The following is an 18,774-nucleotide window of genomic DNA, read 5'->3' as shown; positions in this document are numbered from 1 at the left end:
TGGTCGAAGTTTCAGTGGGGGAGCATTTCGGGAACAGTGACCATAATTCCATAAGTTTTAAGGTACTTGTGGATAAGGATAAGAGTAGTCCTCGGGTGAAGGTGCTAAATTGGGGGAAGGCTAATTATAACAATATTAGGCAGGAACTGAAGAATTTAGATTGAGGGCGGCTGTTTGAGGGTAAATCAACATCTGACATGTGGGAGTCTTTCAAATGTCAGTTGGTTAGCATCCAGGACCAGCATGTTCCTGTGAGGAAGAAGGATAAGTTTGGCAAGTTTTGGGAACCTTAGATAACGCGGGATATTGTGAGCCTCGTCAAAAAGAAAAAGGAAGCATTCGTAAGGGCTGGAAGGCTAGGAATAGACGAATCCCTTGAGGAATATAAAGACAGTAGGAAGGAACTTAAGCAAGGAGTCAGGAGGGCTAAAAGGGGTTATGAGAAGTCATTGGCAAACAGGATTAAGGAAAATCCCAAGGCTTTTTATACGTATATAAACAGCAAGTTGGCCCACTCAAGGACAGCGAAGGGAATCTATGTGTGGAGCCAGAGGAAATGGGCGAGGTATTAAATGAGTACTTTGCATCAGTATTCACCAAGAAGGACTTGGTGGATGATGAGCATAGGGAAGGGAGTGTAGATAGTCTCAGTCATCTCATTATCAGAAAGGAGGAGGTGTTGGGTGTCTTGCAAAGCATTAAGGTAGATAAGTCCCCAGGGCCTGATGGGATCTACCCCAGAATACAGAGGGAGGCAAGGGAAGAAATTGCTGGGGCCTTGACAGAAATCTTTGCATCCTCATTGGCTACAGGTGAGGTCCCAGAGGACTGGAGAATAGCCAATGTTGTTCCTTTGTTTAAGAAGGGTAGCAAGGATAATCCAGGAAATTATAGGCCGGTGAGCCTTACGTCAGTGGTAGGGGAATTATTAGAGAGGATTCTTCGGGACAGGATTTACTCCCATTTGGAAACAAATGGACTTATTAGCGAGAGGCAGCATGGTTTTGTGAAGGGGAGGTCGTGTCTCACTAATTTGATTGAGTTTTTTGAGGAAGTGACAAAGATGGTTGATGAAGGAAGGGCAGTGGATGTTATCTATATGGACTTCAGTAAAGCCTTTGACAAGGTCCCTCATGGCAGACTGGTACAAAAGGTGAAGTCACATGGGATCAGAGGGGAGCTGGCAAGATGGATACAGAACTGGCTTGGTCATAGAAGACAGAGGGTATCAGTGGAAGGGTGCTTTTCTGAATGGAGGGATGTGACTAGTGGTGTTCCGCAGGGATCAGTGCTGGGACCTTTGCTGTTTGTAGTATATATAAATGATTTGGTGGAAATTGTAGCTGGTCTGATTAGTAAGTTTGCGGACGACACAAAGGTTGGTGGAGTTGCGGATAGTGATGAGGATTGTCAGAGGATACAGCAGGATATAGATCGGTTGGAGACTTGGGCGGAGAAATGGCAGATGGAGTTTAATCCGGACAAATGTGAGGTAATGCATTTTGGAAGGTCTAATGCAGGTGGGAAGTATACAGTAAATGGCAGAACCCTTAGAAGTATTGACAGGCAGAGAGATTTGGGCGTACAGGTCCACAGGTCACTGAAAGTGGCAACGCAGGTGGATAAGGTAGTCAAGAAGGCATACGGCATGCTTGCCTTCATCGGTCGGGGCATAGAGTATAAAAATAAGCAAGTCATGCTGCAGCTGTACAGAACTTTAGTTAGGCCACACTTAGAATATTGCGTGCAATTCTGGTCGCCACACTACCAGAAGGACGTGGAGGCTTTGGAGAGGGTACAGAAGAGGTTTACCAGGATGTTGCCTGGTCTGGAGGGCATTAGCTATGAGGAGAGGTTGAATAAACTTGGATTGTTTTCACTGGAACGACGGAGGTGGAGGGGCGACATGATAGAGGTTTACAAAGTTATAAGCGGCATGGACAGAGTGGATAGTCAGAAGCTTTTTCCCAGGGTGGAAGAGTCAGTTACTAGGGGACATAGGTTTAAGGTGAGAGGGGCAAAGTTTAGAGGAGATGTGCGAGGCAAGTTCTTTACACAGAGGGTGGTGAGTGCCTGGAACCTGTTGCCGGGGGAGGTGGTGGAAGCAGGTACGATAGAGACGTTTAAGAGGCATCTTGACAAATACATGAATAGGATGGGAATAGAGGGATACGGACCCCGGAAGTGCAGAAGGTTTTAGTTTAGGCAAGCATCAAGTTCGGCGCAGGCTTGGAGGGCCGAATGGCCTGTTCCTGTGCTGTACTGTTCTTTGTTCTTGTTCTTTGTATTGTCCGGTGTGTATCGTACAGTGCATTTTGTCCAGGAATACATTGTACAGGAAACATTGCACACGACATATTTTACGGGTTATATTGTATGCTATAAATTGTAGGCTATATATTGTTCGGTATATATCGTATGGTTACATATTATATAGGATTTATTTTACAGTGCATATTTGGAATATATTATCTGGGATATATTGTCTGGTACATATTATGCAAGATGTAATGTATTACACGTTGTATGGGATATATCGTACGGTACATATTGTATTATGTCTGGTAACTGATTATTTTTGAGGTGACTTAGCTTGTTTTATATTTCTTTTCAGGTACATACTGTCAGCAGAGGGAGGTTGAAGCAATAACAGAGGGGGTCGAGGATGATGAGGGCTGCTGCTGTTGCTGCGAGCCGGGGCATTTGCCTCATATGTTGTCATTTAATGCAGCCTTTACGCAGCGCTGGCTAGCCTGGGAAGTTACGTCATCAAAATACGTGCTGGAAGGCTACAGCATCAGTGACAACAACGCAGCGTGCATGCTGCAGATGTTTGACCTGAGAAAGATGCTTATCACCTATTACGTAAAGGTAGTAGTATGCCAGTAAGTTTCTAATATGTTATTTTGTTTCATAAATAGGTTTTTTGCCTCCACCTCCTACCGTTTTTTTTTAGATCTCTTCCTCCTACAGCCTGTCGGAACTGCCAACTACAATAAAACAGCAAGAATCAGACTGCAATTCAGCTTTAACTGAAGCCTTAAATAAAAACAAGAAATGCTGGAAATACTCAGCAGGTCTGGCAGCATCTGTGGAGAGAGAAGCAGAGTTAACGTTTCAGGTCAGTGACCCTTCATCAGAACTGGCAAAGGTTAGAAATGTAATAGGTTTTAAGCAAATAAAGTGGGGGTGGGGCAAGAGATCACAAAAGTGAAGGTGTTTATAGGACCGGCTCACAGAGAATAATTGACCAGAAGTTCATGGAGCAAACAGTATGTTAATGGTGTGTTGAAAGATAAAGTGTTAGTGCAGAGAGGTTGTTAATGGACAAAAAAATTAACAGCCCTGGCCCAAAGCACAAACATGAAAAAAACGATGAGCAGGCACATGGTAAGAAAAATGAATGATGAAACAAACTAAAATAAAATAAAAAGAAAAAAAATAACTGAAATAAAAAGGGGGGGCCCGTCAGGCTCTGAAATTATTGAACTCAATGTTCAGTCCATCAGGCTGTAGCGTGCCTAATCGCTAAATGAGATGCTGTTCCTCGAGCTTGCGTTGATGTTCACTGGAACACTGCAGCAATCCAAGGACAGATATGTGGGCATGAGAGCAGGGGGGAGTGTTGAAATGGCCAGCAACCGGAAGCTCGGGGTCATGCTTTCGGACTGAGCGGAGGTATTCCACAAAGCGGTCACCCAATCTGCGTTTGGTGTCCTCAATGTAGAGGAGACCACATTGTGAGCAGCAAATACAGTATACTACATTGAAAGAAGTACAAGTAAATCGCTGCTTCACCTGAAAGGAGTGTTTGGGGCCTTGGATAGTGAGGAGAGAGGAGGTAAAAGTGCAGGTATTTGACCACCTGCGATTGCATGGGAAGGTGCCGTGGGAAGGGGACGAGGTGGTGGGCCTAAAGGAGGAGTGGACCAGGGTGTCACGGAGGGAACGATCCTTTTGGACTGCTGACAGGGGAGGGGAAGATGCATTTGATAGTGGCATCACGCTGGACGTGGCGGAAATGGCGGAGGATGATCCTCTGCAAGTGGAGGCTGGTGGGGTGGAAAGTGAGGACAAGGGGATCCCTGTCACGGTTCTGGGAGGGAGGGGGAGGGGTGAGGGTAGAGGTGTGGGAAATGGGCCGGACACGGTTAAGGGCCCTGTCAACCACAGTGGGGGGGAATCCTCAGTTGAGGAAAAAGGAAGACATATCAGAAGCGCTTTCCACCCTACAGCCTGCCGGATTGAACATTGAGTTCAATAATTTCAACCATTAACATACCGTTTGCCTTTGCTCCATGACCTTCTGTTCAACTATTCTCTGTGACCCTGTCCTATCAACACCTTCACTTTTGTTACCTCTTGCCCCACCGCCACTTTGTTTGCTTTAGACCTATTACATTTCTAACCTTTTGCTAGTTCTGATAAAAGGTCACTGACCTGAAACGTTAACTCTGCTTCTCTCTCCACAGATGCTGCCAGACCTGCTGAGTACTTCCAGCATTTTTTGTTTTTGTTTCAGATTTCCAGCATCTGCAGTATTTTTCTTTTATTTAACTGAAGTCTTGTTTGGACAATAACTGGGAGTAGAGGAAACCATGATGGAGATGTGTTTGGGTTTAGATGTTATTTGGGTGGAGGGACAATCCCTCTGGTGGCCTAGCCAAAGCTCTCCAGAACTGCCTGGAGCAACTGAGTCTACACTGACTGTTGGTAGTGTTGCAAAGTCTCCAGGAATTGAAGACTAACCTCCAGGACACTGCTGTGAGAAAAACCCAGGAGTAAATATATAGGGATGTTAAAAATTTGCATTTTTAAAAGTTTTCATTGAACATTTTTGTTTGGTAGTTATATAAATGTTGGAGATTGAGAAGAAGGTTGCTTGATTGACAACTAAGAATCATCCAATCGGGTAACGAAGAGTCTGTTCACTTTCTGATTGGCTGTTGGAACGCCAGTTGTGACGATGGATATGTCAGGGTTTGGGTTTAAATTTTATTTGGGTGGAGGGAAAATCCCTCTGGTGACCTGGCCAAAGCTCTCCAGAACTGCCTGTAGCAACTGAGCCTACACTGACTGTTGGTAGTGTTGCAAAGCCTCCAGGATTGTGGACCAATGCTTGAAAGTGTGGTGGGGTGGCAGGGGCACTGCAAGGGTGAGATGAGCGTGTTGGGTGACCTGTAGCAGGAGTGTGGGGGTGGGCCACCATGAGAATGGACGTGTCAGACAACCATTTGTGAGAGCCTGGGGCTAGGACAGTTGGCATTGGTTGGTCATTTGATGACACCTCCAGAAATACAGAGTTGCCAACCCTAACTCTGGGCTTCTCACTGCTCTGATGGTGTCCAACACAATCCATTTTCCCAATGCAGTCCCCAGTGCAATTTCCCTGCTTCCACTCTTGTCTCTTCACTTCCCACTCTGCTCCAGTGCTATCTCTCATACCGCAATAACTAAACAGCCTTATTAAATATTTAAATTTGGAATTTTATATATTGTAAAACAGGGAGCTCTAAATTGTCCTGTTGCTCCAACTGGTTATTTGTGCTTCATAATCTGGCGATACGGAACAAGATCCCATCAAGGAGCATTGTAGGAACTGACTTGTGCCAAGAATGCAACAGAAACATTTTACATTTATATAATTCTGAGATGCCAGCGATTTAGGTATTATTCTCTTTTGACACTAGTTGAAGTTTAATTGAATATTTTTACAACCCACCAGGTTTCACTGGATCTGAAACTGGCGAAGCTTAATTAACGATCCACATAAACTCTTCACAGCTTGTTCCATGAAATTTGACAGGACAATAGAGGGAGAATGTGTTGTAAGGGGTTGATTTCGTTAAAAGTTCAGTAGTTTGTCGAAATCATTATTACAAAGGAATGAAGGGGAGATCGCCCCTTTCAACACACTTGTACTTCCTCTTGCAATGCTTTAGATATGGGGAATAGCTCAGATGAAGCCTGTGACAGCAACAGTACACCACCACAGGACTTAATGACAGGTAATCACACTTCAAGGAGGTGCAAACAACTGTTGAACTTCCTGAAATAGTTGGCCCATTTAATACGGTTTAAGCAGTGTCTTTGTAATTGATGCCGAAGGTGATGGCAAACTGTCAATGCCATTTGCTCGATATAGGTGGGTGCCTGGGCTAAGGGGGATGGTACGAATGGTGGGGACTTCACTTGGAAATCAAGGTTGGCTATTGTTTCTAGTGTCAATCCTAAAGTGTTTGCTACATTTTATCTAATTATGCCTTTTAAACAGGATCCTCATGGATTGCATATATTGGGTATTGGCTGTGACCCCAGTTGTGAGAAAAATATCCTTTTTCTTTATTTTAGTTCGGACAAGACAACCAGTTTGGTGACGGGGATAACGGCCAAAATATAGTTAATCAACTAGAATTGATTACAGTATACTTGACACCAGACAAGGAGCAATGGCTGTCCATGGGTCCTTGCTTTCCTGAAACTGTCAGACTCTAGGTGACGTTCTCCCCTCTGTTCCTCTTCTTCTGGTGTTCAGTACTAACTAGAGTACCTCGGACAGGCTGCAGGGATTTTTATACAGTTCTAATCGCATATTCTGGTGGGTCAGTCTCTGGTCTCATGCATTCCTTTTTTGGTCTTGGGTTTGTTAGTTGCTTTCTCTTTGGTTCCTGATAACTAGTTTTCTTGTTAATGACGGAGCCCCTTCCGCAGTCTACATTTTCATAAAGATAAACTATTTCCACTGGTTGGAGATTCTAAAACTAGGGGGCATAGTCTAAAAATTAGAGCCAGACCGTTCAGGAGAGATATTAGGAAGCACTTCTTCACGCAAAGGGTGGTAGAGGTTTGGAACTCTCACCCGCAAACAGCAGTTGAAGCTAGAACAGTTGTTAATTTTAAATCTGAGATAGATAGATTTTTGTTAAGCAAAGATATTAAGGGATATGAGCCAAAGACAGGTATATGGAGTTAGGCCGCAGATCAGCCATGATCTCGTTGAATGGCGGGACAGGCTTGAGGGGCTGAATGGCCTACTCCTGTTCCTATCTTCCTATGTTTCTGTATGTTCAGTCAGGCCCAGCAGTCTGGCTAATCACATTATTTGTACATAGGGAACAGACAATAGCAACTTGGATATGAAATTAGCTAAATGACAGGAAACAGAGAGTAGTGGTTAATGGATGTTTTTGGTCTGGAGGAAGGTCTGTAGTGGAGTTCCCCAAGGGTTGATGTTAGGACCCTTGCTGTTCCTGATAGATATTAATGACCTGGTGTATAGGGCACAATTTCAAAATTTGTGGATGTTACGAAACTTGGAACAATTGTGAACTGTGAAGAGGATAATATAGGACTTCAGAAGGACATAGACAAGTTGGTGGAATGGGTGGGCAAGTGGCAGATGAAATTTAATGCAGTGAAGTGTGAAGTGATTCATTTTGGTAGGATGAACGTGGAGAGATAATATAAAATAAAGGGTGTAATTCAAAAGAGGGTGCAGGAGCAGAGGGACCTGGTGTATACGTGTATAAATTATTGAAGGTGACAGGACAGGTTGAGAGAGCGATTAAGAGAGCATACAGCATCCTAGACTTTATTAAGAGGGACATAGAGTACAAGAGCAAGGAAGTTACGTTAAACTTGTATAGAACACTGTTCAGCCTCAACTGGAGTATTGTGTCCAATTCTGGGTGCTGCACTTTAGGAAAGATGTGAAGGCATTGGAAAGAGTGCAGAAAAGGCTCAGGAGAATGGTTCCAGGGATGAGGAACTTCAGTTATATGAATAGATCAGAGAAATTGGGACTGTTTTCTTTGAAGGAGAAGGTTGAGAGGAGAGTTGATAGAGGTATGCAAAATCATGAGGGTTCTTGACAGAGTAGATAGGGAAAAACTGTTCCCAATGGTGGAGGGATCAAGAACAACAAGGCACAGATTTAAGGTAATTGGCAAAAGAAGCAATAGCGGCATGAGGACTAATTTCTTCACACAGCGAGTGGTTAGGATCTGGAATGCACTGCCTGAGAGTGTGTTGGAGGCACGTTCAATTGAGATATTCAAGGAGGAATTGGATTGTTAACTGAAAAGGAAGAATGTGCAGGGCTACGGGGAGAAGACGAGGATGTGGCACTAGGTAAACTGCTCTTTCGGTGGGCCAGTGCAGACAGGATGGGCCAAATGGCCTCCTGTGCTGTAACGATTCTGTAATTCCACTCTTCATTTTACACCTTGTCCTAACCCGCGTCATCTGGTTTCTCTGTTTATTCACATTGTCTGAACACGTAACACTGTCGAACCTTGCTTTAAGCAAGCTGTAATTTCCCAATAGTTGCAAACCTCTAAAGCTAACTCTATAGTTACTGAAGGTTCATACACATTTAATCATACAAAAGCATAATGTTTACTCACAGTATGAAAATAAGGTTGACAAGCACTACAATAGGTGTTTCAGCTTAAACAAGATCCACCAGTTTATGATTTCTCCTACCAATCTTTCTTTTGGCCTCCTTATCTCGAGAGACAATGGGTAAGTGCCTGGAGGTGGTCAGTGGTGTGTGGAGCAGCGCCTGGAGTGGCTATAAAGGCCAATTCTAGAGTGACAGGCTCTTCCACAGGTGTTGCAGAGAAATTTGTTTGTCGGGGCTGTTACACAGTTGGCTCTCCCCTTGCGCTTCTGTCTTTTTTCCTGCCAACTGCTAAGTCTCTTCGACTCGCCACACTTTAGCCCCGCCTTTATGGCTGCCTGCCATAATTTCTCCTACCATATTTGGTAAAAGTAATTAGGTATTGCTGAAAACAAAGACATTATGTTGAAGCTTTTCATCTTGCACTCATCAGGACAATTTGAAAAAATACCAACGTAAAGGAAAGCAACAAATTTATACTATATGAGAAGAGAGTGCTGATTGGTTGGCAAGTGGACTCTGATTGACAGTTAACTGCCAAGCTTTGTTTGAAATTTAAACCAGCCAGCTTGACTCTGGTCAAGGCATTGCCCTGAGGAATGAACCAACTGGTGCATTCCCCATGCCAATGCCTCTACCAATCAGAGTCCACTTGCCAACCAATCAGCACTCTCTTCTCATATAGTATAAATTTATTGCTTTCCCTTACATTGGTATTCTTGCGAATTGTCCTGATGTGTGCATGATGAAAAGCTTCGACAAAATGTCTCTTTTCAGCAATACTCAAGTTCTGTACGACCAAACGACAAAAAGTAGTTAACTTTAACTCTCACCATTCACACCATAATTAGTACAATTAGCCCATTCACAATTACATCAGCAGACCATCACACAGAATCGTGGCCATCTCCTGGATTACAGTAGACAACGTTAGCATGCAGACACCTTAAAGGCTTACATTGTCCTTCACAATTGGGATCTTTGAACAGTATAACCATTTGACTGTCTTCTTCCCGTCTCTAATTGTTGAACTATACATTCCTCAGACACACACAATTATTTTAAACTGTTCTGATTTCCATTAAATCTTCCTGAATTATTCCAATATCCCAACCTTTGGGCTGAATTTTATGGGCCCCCTTGAGACATGTTCAGAGGTGGGGAGGCCCATCACCTCCCCATCGCAAAGCAGTTTTGTCGGAGGCAGGATAGGCCGAAGATGGCTTTCCTACCCAGAAGTCAATTGAGGCCCTTAAATGGCCTATTAACAGCCATGTGGGGAAATCGCCAGTAAAACGAGGAGGCCTCCCTGCGGGCTTGGGGTGTCCGTCCTGTGCAGGAAATCTGTGGACCATGGAGGGCCCCCCGCCGGGAAAACCTGCACCTCCCAGAACCCCACTCCCCGACCACCCCCCTTTGCTGGGGCCTGCCGGTCTGGCCCCTGCGACCCCACCTCACTTACCTTGGGTCCAGGCTCCAGCACTGGGCCTGGCTTGGTGTCATGCAGACCCCCACCTGCCAAGAATGAGCCATATTAATTTTGTCATATGAACATTGATTTTAAACTGTTGCTAGAGTGAAGAAAGGACTTGTTTAAAAATATCACCATGCACTTGGCTAGAAAAACATTTGCATGCTAACAGACAGTGCTTGAAGAGACAAAGGACGATTCCCTGGTCCACTTAACCCAAAATGGGCTGTGATCACCAGACATTGAAGGTGAGGACGCTCACCTTCCAGGATGACTGCTAAGATGGCAGAATCCACAAACAGAAGTGGGCAAACCAGCTAGTCATATGACTAACCTGCTGGGCAACCTGGGGTTTTTTGAATTGTGTCACAGAGAAGAAGGCTGTTTGAACTGGAACCTGGAGCAAGAAAGCCTCTCTCTCTCTCTCTCTCTCTCTCTCCCGCTTTCTCCCAAGCCACCAGACTCACAGAAGACGCGTAAACCTCAAGAGAGAAAAGACACCGACCTCAAAACAAGTTGAAGCCTGAACTGGACCCCAACGAATTGCATGTCTGACCGGCAGCCAAAGGCTTCACCACAAACTCAAAGAACAGTAAAATAGAAACCCATCTATTGCCTCAAACTTTTCCCCTTTATTGTTTTCTACGTTTCTGTCACTATCTGCGTGTGTGTTTATCGCGTATGTATGCTCGCGTGGTCGCGTCGCATATATCGTAGTCGGTGACCGGATTAGAGTTTAAGATTAATAAACTTCCACCTTTCTTCTTTAAAATCTAAGAAAACCTGTCTGAATTGATTTCTTTGCCATACAATTGGAAAGCAGTGAACAAGGATTCACAAAGGGGGAGCTAAAACACGGTGTTTTTAAAATTAAACCCTGTTACGGTTAAACCAGGCAAAGGCTGAGAGGGAGCCCCTAGACCCCTTCTCACCTGGTCGTAATACTCTCTTGCAATACCGGCAGTGGCCACCCCGCCCGGTGGTGCTCCCGATCCTGCTGAGCTGCCGACCCTGTGATTGGCTGGCAGTCTTGGAGGTAGGATCCCTATCTTTAAAGGGCCGGGGATCCCCATGCCGGACAGTTAATTGGCCTGGTGTCGTAGGATCGCTCCCAGGGGGTAGCGCGGGGGGTGCTCAAGCTCGCCAAGTCACGATTCCTACGGCACTAAATTCAACCCCTTGTTTCTATAAGCAACTAGTTTCATCCAACATGTTTTCTCTAATCATCGCGCCTAACCTAATCAAACAGCTTTCCACATCCCAGCAGTTAACTAAAAGCAAAATACTGCCGATGCTGGAAATCTGAAATAAAAACAAGACATGCTGGAAATACTCAGCAGGTCTGGCAGCATCTGTGGAGGGAGAAGCAGAGTTAACGTTTCAGGTCTGTGACCCTTCTTCAGAACTCTTTATTTGCAGTTTATTAGCAGTTAACTCTTTGTTTACTAAAAGAACCCATACCACAGATATAAAGTACTGTACCTAAAATATATAAAAACCCATATTTCTTATACAGTTTACGGCAAGTCAATCGACTATCTCTCTTTCATTGGTAAGCAAACTTGGGGATATCCTCAGGTTGTGAAAGGCACTATATAAATGCAAATAATTTATTTCTTTAGGTGTTGAAATTGATATTGGTATACAGTAGTGGAATTAAATCTCACTTCTTTCAGAGCCTGTCCTTTGGGTGATTGCTTGTCTGGACCCACTCTGTGTCGACACAACAAACTGTCAGACTGCTGCCTGATCATTAGGACAACACTTCACTTGTGCATTGTAGAACTCTGTGTCAATCAAAGAGATCTGCACAGACTTACAAAGGCAAACCTTATACACCTCTGGAATGTTCTCCCAGGCCATGTCCATCTCTGGAACACTTTTCCCTCTGAGGAGAAGATCAACGACAGAGAATTAACTGCCATCAGATGAGTTAAGATTGTTTGAGTGTTGGTTATTGGAGGGCTCTGAGTTTACCTGCTGGTGTAAACTGTCCAGATATTTTTGTGCTGTGAATAAAAAGAAAGACTTAAATTTATATAGCGTCTCTTGCAACCTCAGGGCATTCCAAAGTGCCTTATAATTAATGAAATACTTTTTTTTAAAAAATGTAATCACTGTTTTAATGTCGAGTAACAAGCAACCAATTTGCACGCAAGATCCCACAAACAGTAATATGATGATGACCAGAGGGCAAATGGGGCCCCATTTAAAGTCTCATCTGAAAGACGGTACTTCCGACAGTGCAGCACTCCCGTGGTACTGCACTGCAATTTCAGTCTAGATTTTGTGCTCAAGTCTCTGGAGTGGGGCTTAAACATATAACCATCTGTTCCAGAGGGGGGAGCACTAACCACTGAGCCATGGCTGGCACCATTATTGTGAAATCAGAGGGCAGGAGTGATTAACAAGTGTGATCTTGGTAATGAGAAACTGCAGCGAAATGGTGTGGTTGTGGTAGAAACTAGATGGAGGGGGGCATTGTTGCAACAAACAGATGTATGAGCGTAACTAGCAAGTGACTAGTGGCAATAAACTCAGGACACAGGTGATTTGTCAAGAAAGGGAGGGTCAGATAAACTAGAGGGGACTCTGATGAATCACAGGAATAGTTTGGAAGCAGTTGAATTTAATGAACTTCATGTGCTGATGAGCACTTCGTCCAATCGCTCTACACCTCCATCCCCCACCAGGATGGTTTGAGGGCTCTCCGCTTCTTCCTGGAACAGGGGCCCAACCAGTCCCCATCCACCACCACCCTCCTCCGCCTGGCTGAACTTGTTCTCACATTGAACAACTTCTCCTTCAACTCCACGCACTTCCTTCAAGTAAAAGGTGTCGCTATGGGTACCCGCATGGGTCCTAGTTATGCCTGTCTTTTTGTGGGATATGTCGAGCATTCTTTGTTCCAGTCCTACTCAGACCCCCTCCCCCAACTCTTTTTCCAGTACATTGATGACTGTATCGGTGCCGTTTCCTGCTCCCGCCCCGAACTAGAAAACTTTATCAACTTTGCTTCCAATTTCCACCCTTCTCTCACCTTTACATGGTCCATCTCTGACACTTCCCTTCCCTTCCTCGACTTCTCTGTCTCCATCTCTGGGGATAGGTTGTCTACCAATATCCATTATAAGCCCACCGACTCCCACAGCTACCTCGACTACACTTCTTCACACCCTACCTCCTGTAAGGACTCCATTCCATTCTCCCAGTTTCTCCGTCTCCGACGCATCTGCTCTGATGATGCTACCTTCCATGACGGTGCTTCTGATATGACCTCCTTTTTCCTCAACCGAGGATTTCCCCCCACTGTGGTTGACAGGGCCCTCAACCGTGTCCGACCCATTCCCCGCACCTCTACCCTCACCCCTTCCCCTCCCTCCCAGAACAGTGACAGGGTTCCCCTTGTCCTCACTTTTCATCCCACCAGCCTCCATATCCAAAGAATCATCCTCCGCCATTTTCGCCACCTCCAGCGTGATGCCACTACCAGTCGCATCTTCCCCTCCCTTCCCCTGTCAGCATTCCGAAGGGATCGTTCCCTCCACGACACCCTGGTCCACTCCTCCATTACCCCCACCACCTCGTCCCCGTCCCAGGGCACCTTCCCCTGCAATCGCAGGAGGTGTAATACCTGCCCATTTACCTCCTCTCTCCTCACTATCCCAGGCCCCAAACACTCTTTTCAGGTGAAGCAGCAATTTACTTGTACTTCTTTCAATGTAGTATACTGTATTCGCTGCTCACAGTGTGGTCTCCTCTACATTGGGGAGACCAAGCGCAGACTGGGTGACCGCTTTGCGGAATGTCTCCGCTCAGTCCGCAAGCAGGACCCTGAGCTTCCGGTTGCTTGCCATTTCAACACTCCCCCCTGCTCTCATGCTCACATCTCTGTCCTGGGATTGCTGCAGTGTTCCAGTGAACATCAACGCAAGCTCGAGGAACAGCATCTCATCTACCGATTAGGCACACTACAGCCTGCCGGACTGAACATTGAGTTCAATAATTTCAGAGCATGACAGCCCCCCACTTTACTTTCATTTTTAGTTATTTTTTCTTCCTTTTTTTTACATTCTTTTTTACATTTTTTACTATCTTTTTTTGCATTTATTTCATTTCATCTTAGTTTGTTCAGTTTGCTTACCCACTTTTTTTCAGGTTTTTTTTCAGGTTTGCACTTGCTGCTGTTCAATATTCAGTATATTCACACCTAATCTGTACTAATGCTTTGTCTTTCAACACACCATTAACATATTGTTTGCCTTTGCTCCGTGACCTTTTGGTCAGCTATGTGGCCAGGTCCAATCTGCACCTTCTCCTTTGTTATCTCTTGCCCCACCCCCACCTCACTTGCTTATAATCTGTGACTTTTCTAATATTTGTCAGTTCCGAAGAGGGGTCACTGACCCGAAACGTTAACTCTGCTTCTCTTTCCACAGATGCTGCCAGACCTGCTGAGTGATTCCAGCATTTCTTGTTTTTGTTACATCTGAGCACTTGTTTACTTCGCTCTGAATTACTTCTGCCCTGACCTGCAATAAAACCTACCAGAAAAAAAATGAGAAACTTTCACATACTTTTCTTTTGCATAAGCCCCACACTCTGAATTCACTTGCTAAAGCCCTGCCCTTCTCCACCTCCCCCCTCCTCCCTTAAAAACCCATTTACTAAGCATTTGGTCATGTCTCCTAACATCTCCTTCATTGATTTGCAGTCCCATTTCCTTATGTGGGATGACTCTCTATGTTAAAATTGCTGTATAAATGCAAAATAGTTCTCGCTAAAGCAATTTTGTTTCTTGATATAAATGCTTTAAGAGGTCCTGTTTCATATTCCACGTTCAGCAATGGTTAAAAAGTAGCATTCATGTCATTCCTTAATGTCTTCTTTGAATCATTGTCAATGAAAAGAATTGTACTGAGATCAGCTGGTATGAATGAGCGCATCTGTTGCAACAGTAAGATGAGATTGTGTATTAATGGATTTCTCTCGGCAGAGCATAATATATTATTTGATTCGCTCTCCAAAACTGGAAGACTGGTTAAGCAATGAATCCATACAGGAAGCTCTGCATCCGTGCACAGCATGGAATTACATCGACAGGGACCCAGGGGTTTTTAATGTGAACATTGATGAAGACTATGATCATTGCCTCAAGGGAATCTCAAGAGCCAGCTTCTGTAATGCTTATTTGGAGTGGATTCAGCACTGCACTAGTAAAAGGAAAAAGGTACACAATTAAATGATTTTTCTCAATTCACCCTCCCGTAATCTCATTCCTAATTATTGTGTTCATTTCCCAGTGTTTCCATATAGTCATACATGGAATGTACAGCATAGAAACAGGCCATTCAGCCCAACAGGTCTATGCCAGTTCGTATGCATCACACAAGCTTCCTCCCCCCCCCCCTCTTCATCTCACTGTATTGGCATACCCTTCTATTTCTTTCCTCCTCATATACTTCCTCTTAAATGCCTCTATACTGTTCACCTAATGTGGTAGTGAGCTCCACATTCCGCCACACTCTGGGCAAAGAGGTTTCTCCTGAATTCCGTATTGGATTTATTAGTGACACTCTTATATTTGTGGCTTCCACATGTGAAAACATCTTTTCTATGTCTACCGTATAGTTTTAAAGACATCTATCAGGTCACCTCTCAGCCTTCTCTTTTCTAGAGAAAAGAGCCCCAGTCTGTTCAGTCTTTCCTGATAGTTATAACTGCTCAATTCCAGCTCAAAAAAGAACAGGACGAGGTACTAAATATTCCTGGATATAAGTTGTTCCGGAAAGATAGGGAAGGAAAGAAAGGAGGCGGGATGGCAGTATTAATTAAGAATAATTTTACAGTGCTGGAGAGGTCAAGGACAAAATCTATTTGGTTCAAGCTGAGAAACAACAGAGGTACCATTACACCACAGGGTGTATTCTACAGGCCACCAACTAGTGGGAAAGAAATAGAGGCAGAAATTTGCAAGGAAATTGCAGAGAGGTGCAAAACCTATAGCAGAGTTATAATTGGGGACTTCAGTTATCCTGATATAGACTAGAATAGTTATAGTGTAAAGGGCAGAGAGGGGGAGGAGTTTCGAAAATGTGTTCAGGGGAATTTTCTATGTTAGTATGTTTCTAGTCCAATGAGGAAGGAGGTATTGCTGGATCTGGTTCTGGGGAATGAGGTGAGATAAGTGGATCGAGTGTCAATAAGGGAACATTTAGGGGACAGTGAACATAGTATCATAAGGCTCAGGTTAGCAGTGGAAAAGAACAAAGAGCAATCTAGAGTAAAAATAATTAATTGGGGGAGGGCCAATTTCAGTGAGGTGAGAATGGATCTGGTTCAGGTATATTGGAATCAAAGATTGGCAGGCAAAACTGTAATGGAACAATGGGCTGCCTTTAAAGAGGAGATAGATTGGGTACAGCTCAGATACATTCCCACCAAGGGGGAAAGGTAAGATGAACAAAGCCAGAGCTCCCTGGATGACGAAGAATTAAGCAGAAAACGGGTGCCTGTGACAGTTATCAGGTTGATAACACAAAGTAAGAACCAGACTGAATATAGAAAGTGCAGAGAGGAAGTGAAAAAAGAAATATGAGAAGCAAAGTGATAGTATGAGAAGAGACTGGCATCAGTTCTGATGAAGAGTCACTGACCTGAAACATTAACATCTGCAGATGCTGCTAGACCTGCTGAGTATTTCCAACATTTCTTGTTTTTATTTCAGATTTCCAGCATCTGCAGTATTTTGCTTTTATTTAAGTTAAATTATGAAGGCTTTTATTTCCCTGACTATAGAAGATTAACAGGTGACCTAATTGACGTGTTTAAGATGATTCAGGGATTTGATAGGGCAAATAGAGTGAAGCTTTATCCTCTGGTGGAGAAACCTAGTACAAGGGGGTGTAATCTTAAAATTAGAGCTAGGCTATTCGGGGGTGATGCCAGAAAGCACTTCTTCACACAAAAGATAGTGGAAATCTGGAACTCACCTCCCAATAAAGCTGTTGAGGTTGGAGGTCAATTGAAAATTTCAAAACTGAGATTGATAGATTTTTTATTGGGCAAGGATATTAAGGGTTATGGAACCAAGAAAGGGAAAGAGGGTTAAGATACAGATCAGAGTAGTGGACGTGCCCAAGGGGCTGAATGGCCTCTTCCTGCTCTTAATTTTTCTTCCTACTACTTGCCTTGTTCCACTTGTATGAATTTTATTTTTACTTATTTCTTTACTATTGCAGTGAGTTGTGATCTGGATCGGCCCAGTGTGTCTATGCATACTCTTTGAAAGAGCTGTCCATTTAGTCCCACTCCCTAGCTCCTAACCCACAAATCTGCAAATTTCTCCTTTTCAGGTATATATCTGATTTTCTTTTGAAAGTTATTATTGAATCTGTTTCCACTACCCTTTCAGACAGTGCATTCCAGATAATACCAACTCACTACATGGAAAAATTCTCCCCATCTACCCTCTGGTTCTTTTTCCAGTTATCTTAAATTTGTGTCCTCTGGTTACCGACTTAGGATTTGGATATATACGTGAAAAGGAAAAATTTGCAGGGCTCTGCCCTTTGCAGGGGGAACGGTCTCATTCTGTGTTGCATGATTCTGTGTCTGGTTGTGCTGTCATGTACAGGTTGTGAGCTGCATTTAATGCTGCCCCATTCTGTGTTATGTTACAGCCTGTGAGAAGTGATGGAGATTCCTCACTCGTAACTCTTTGTTACAGCCTCTCTATCCTTGGTAGGAGAGCTTTAGGAACGGCAACACACAACATGTCCATCAGGTAATCTGCCACAGTTGTATCCAATCTGATTATAAAACGGTACAGTGCATGTGACAAATACGAACTTTGTCACAATCTGTGAGCTTCTACAGGGGTGATCTTAATCTGAGTGGAGCACTTACAAAGGAGCAGCTTCATTTCCTGCCAATCCCTCATCGGACTCATTCATAAATGTAAATCAGTGTCCTGTATCATAGTTGATACCCGTCCCCTAATGCTCCCTAGTGGAATTTCTCCCCACCCCCACTGTGCTCCCTACCAGACTCACCTTGCCTGTTGGAAGCTTTTCTTTGTTGCCAGTGTGCCCCTCTCTGCCCAATTATTCAGCGCATCCCACCTCCCCTACCCCATTCCCATCTAACAAGTTTTCAGTTTCCTCCCAAAGTGGGAGAGCAGCTGACTGGCTAGTAATAATCTGCTGGGCCTCCAACGGGGACTCCCCCATTCTTGACCTCCACACCATTCTACCCCCCGCCATCCCCCCATTCCCATCGCCCTGATCCCCTCCCTGCCACTCCTCCCTGCACCCCCCCCCCCATTCTTAACGCACGCTCCCCTTCCCTTCTCCCTTCTCCATTTCCCCTCAACCCTGCCCTCCTCCTCGGAGCCCTGTCGTGAAATTAATGGGAGAAAACCCGACTGAAATTAAAATTGTCAGATATTAAACATAGGTGATGAGGATGGAAACATACTATTTGGATGTAAGTGACTTTATCCAACTATCCATCCAATCTAATCTTGAATGTCGACATAGTTTCTGCCTCAACTGCTAACTCTGGAGGTGAATTCCACAGCCTCGCAACTCTATGTAAAAATGTTTCTCTTGTTCTCTGTTCTAAATCTCTTAAATTTAATCTTGTATCTATGGCTCCTCATTCAAGGTCCCTCCTTTGCTGGAAACAATGTGCTTCTATCCAGCCTGTCCTGTTCTTTCATAATTTGAAATACTTCCATCATATTATATTGTAGTCTGCATTATTCTAATGAAGGAAGCCCCAATTGCTAAAATCATTCTTCATATTTGTATTTCTTCATACCAGACAGCATCCGAATGAATCTGTGCTGTACCCTCTGTAAAGCCTCAATACTGTTTCTACTGCATGGAGCTCAGTACCA

The 18,774-nt window shown here is 44.2% G+C and overlaps 1 protein-coding gene across 1 annotated transcript in view; it reads left to right on the top strand.

The window, feature by feature from the left end:
* Positions 1-18,774, top strand: part of LOC137366750 (pecanex-like protein 1) — a 329,693-nt gene that overhangs the window by 234,673 nt on the left and 76,246 nt on the right. Inside the window, exons 26-28 of the mRNA XM_068028407.1 lie at positions 2,615-2,871; positions 14,869-15,102; positions 17,555-17,658. Coding sequence (XP_067884508.1) covers positions 2,615-2,871; positions 14,869-15,102; positions 17,555-17,658 — 595 coding nt within the window. The remainder of the gene's footprint in view (positions 1-2,614; positions 2,872-14,868; positions 15,103-17,554; positions 17,659-18,774) is intronic.

This window comes from Heterodontus francisci, chromosome 3 (genome assembly GCF_036365525.1).
Source record: "Heterodontus francisci isolate sHetFra1 chromosome 3, sHetFra1.hap1, whole genome shotgun sequence".
In the NCBI taxonomy this organism is placed as follows: Eukaryota; Metazoa; Chordata; class Chondrichthyes; order Heterodontiformes; family Heterodontidae; genus Heterodontus; species Heterodontus francisci.
The sequence above is the reverse complement of the archived record's forward strand: the minus strand, read 5'-3'. Positions and strand labels throughout refer to the sequence as shown.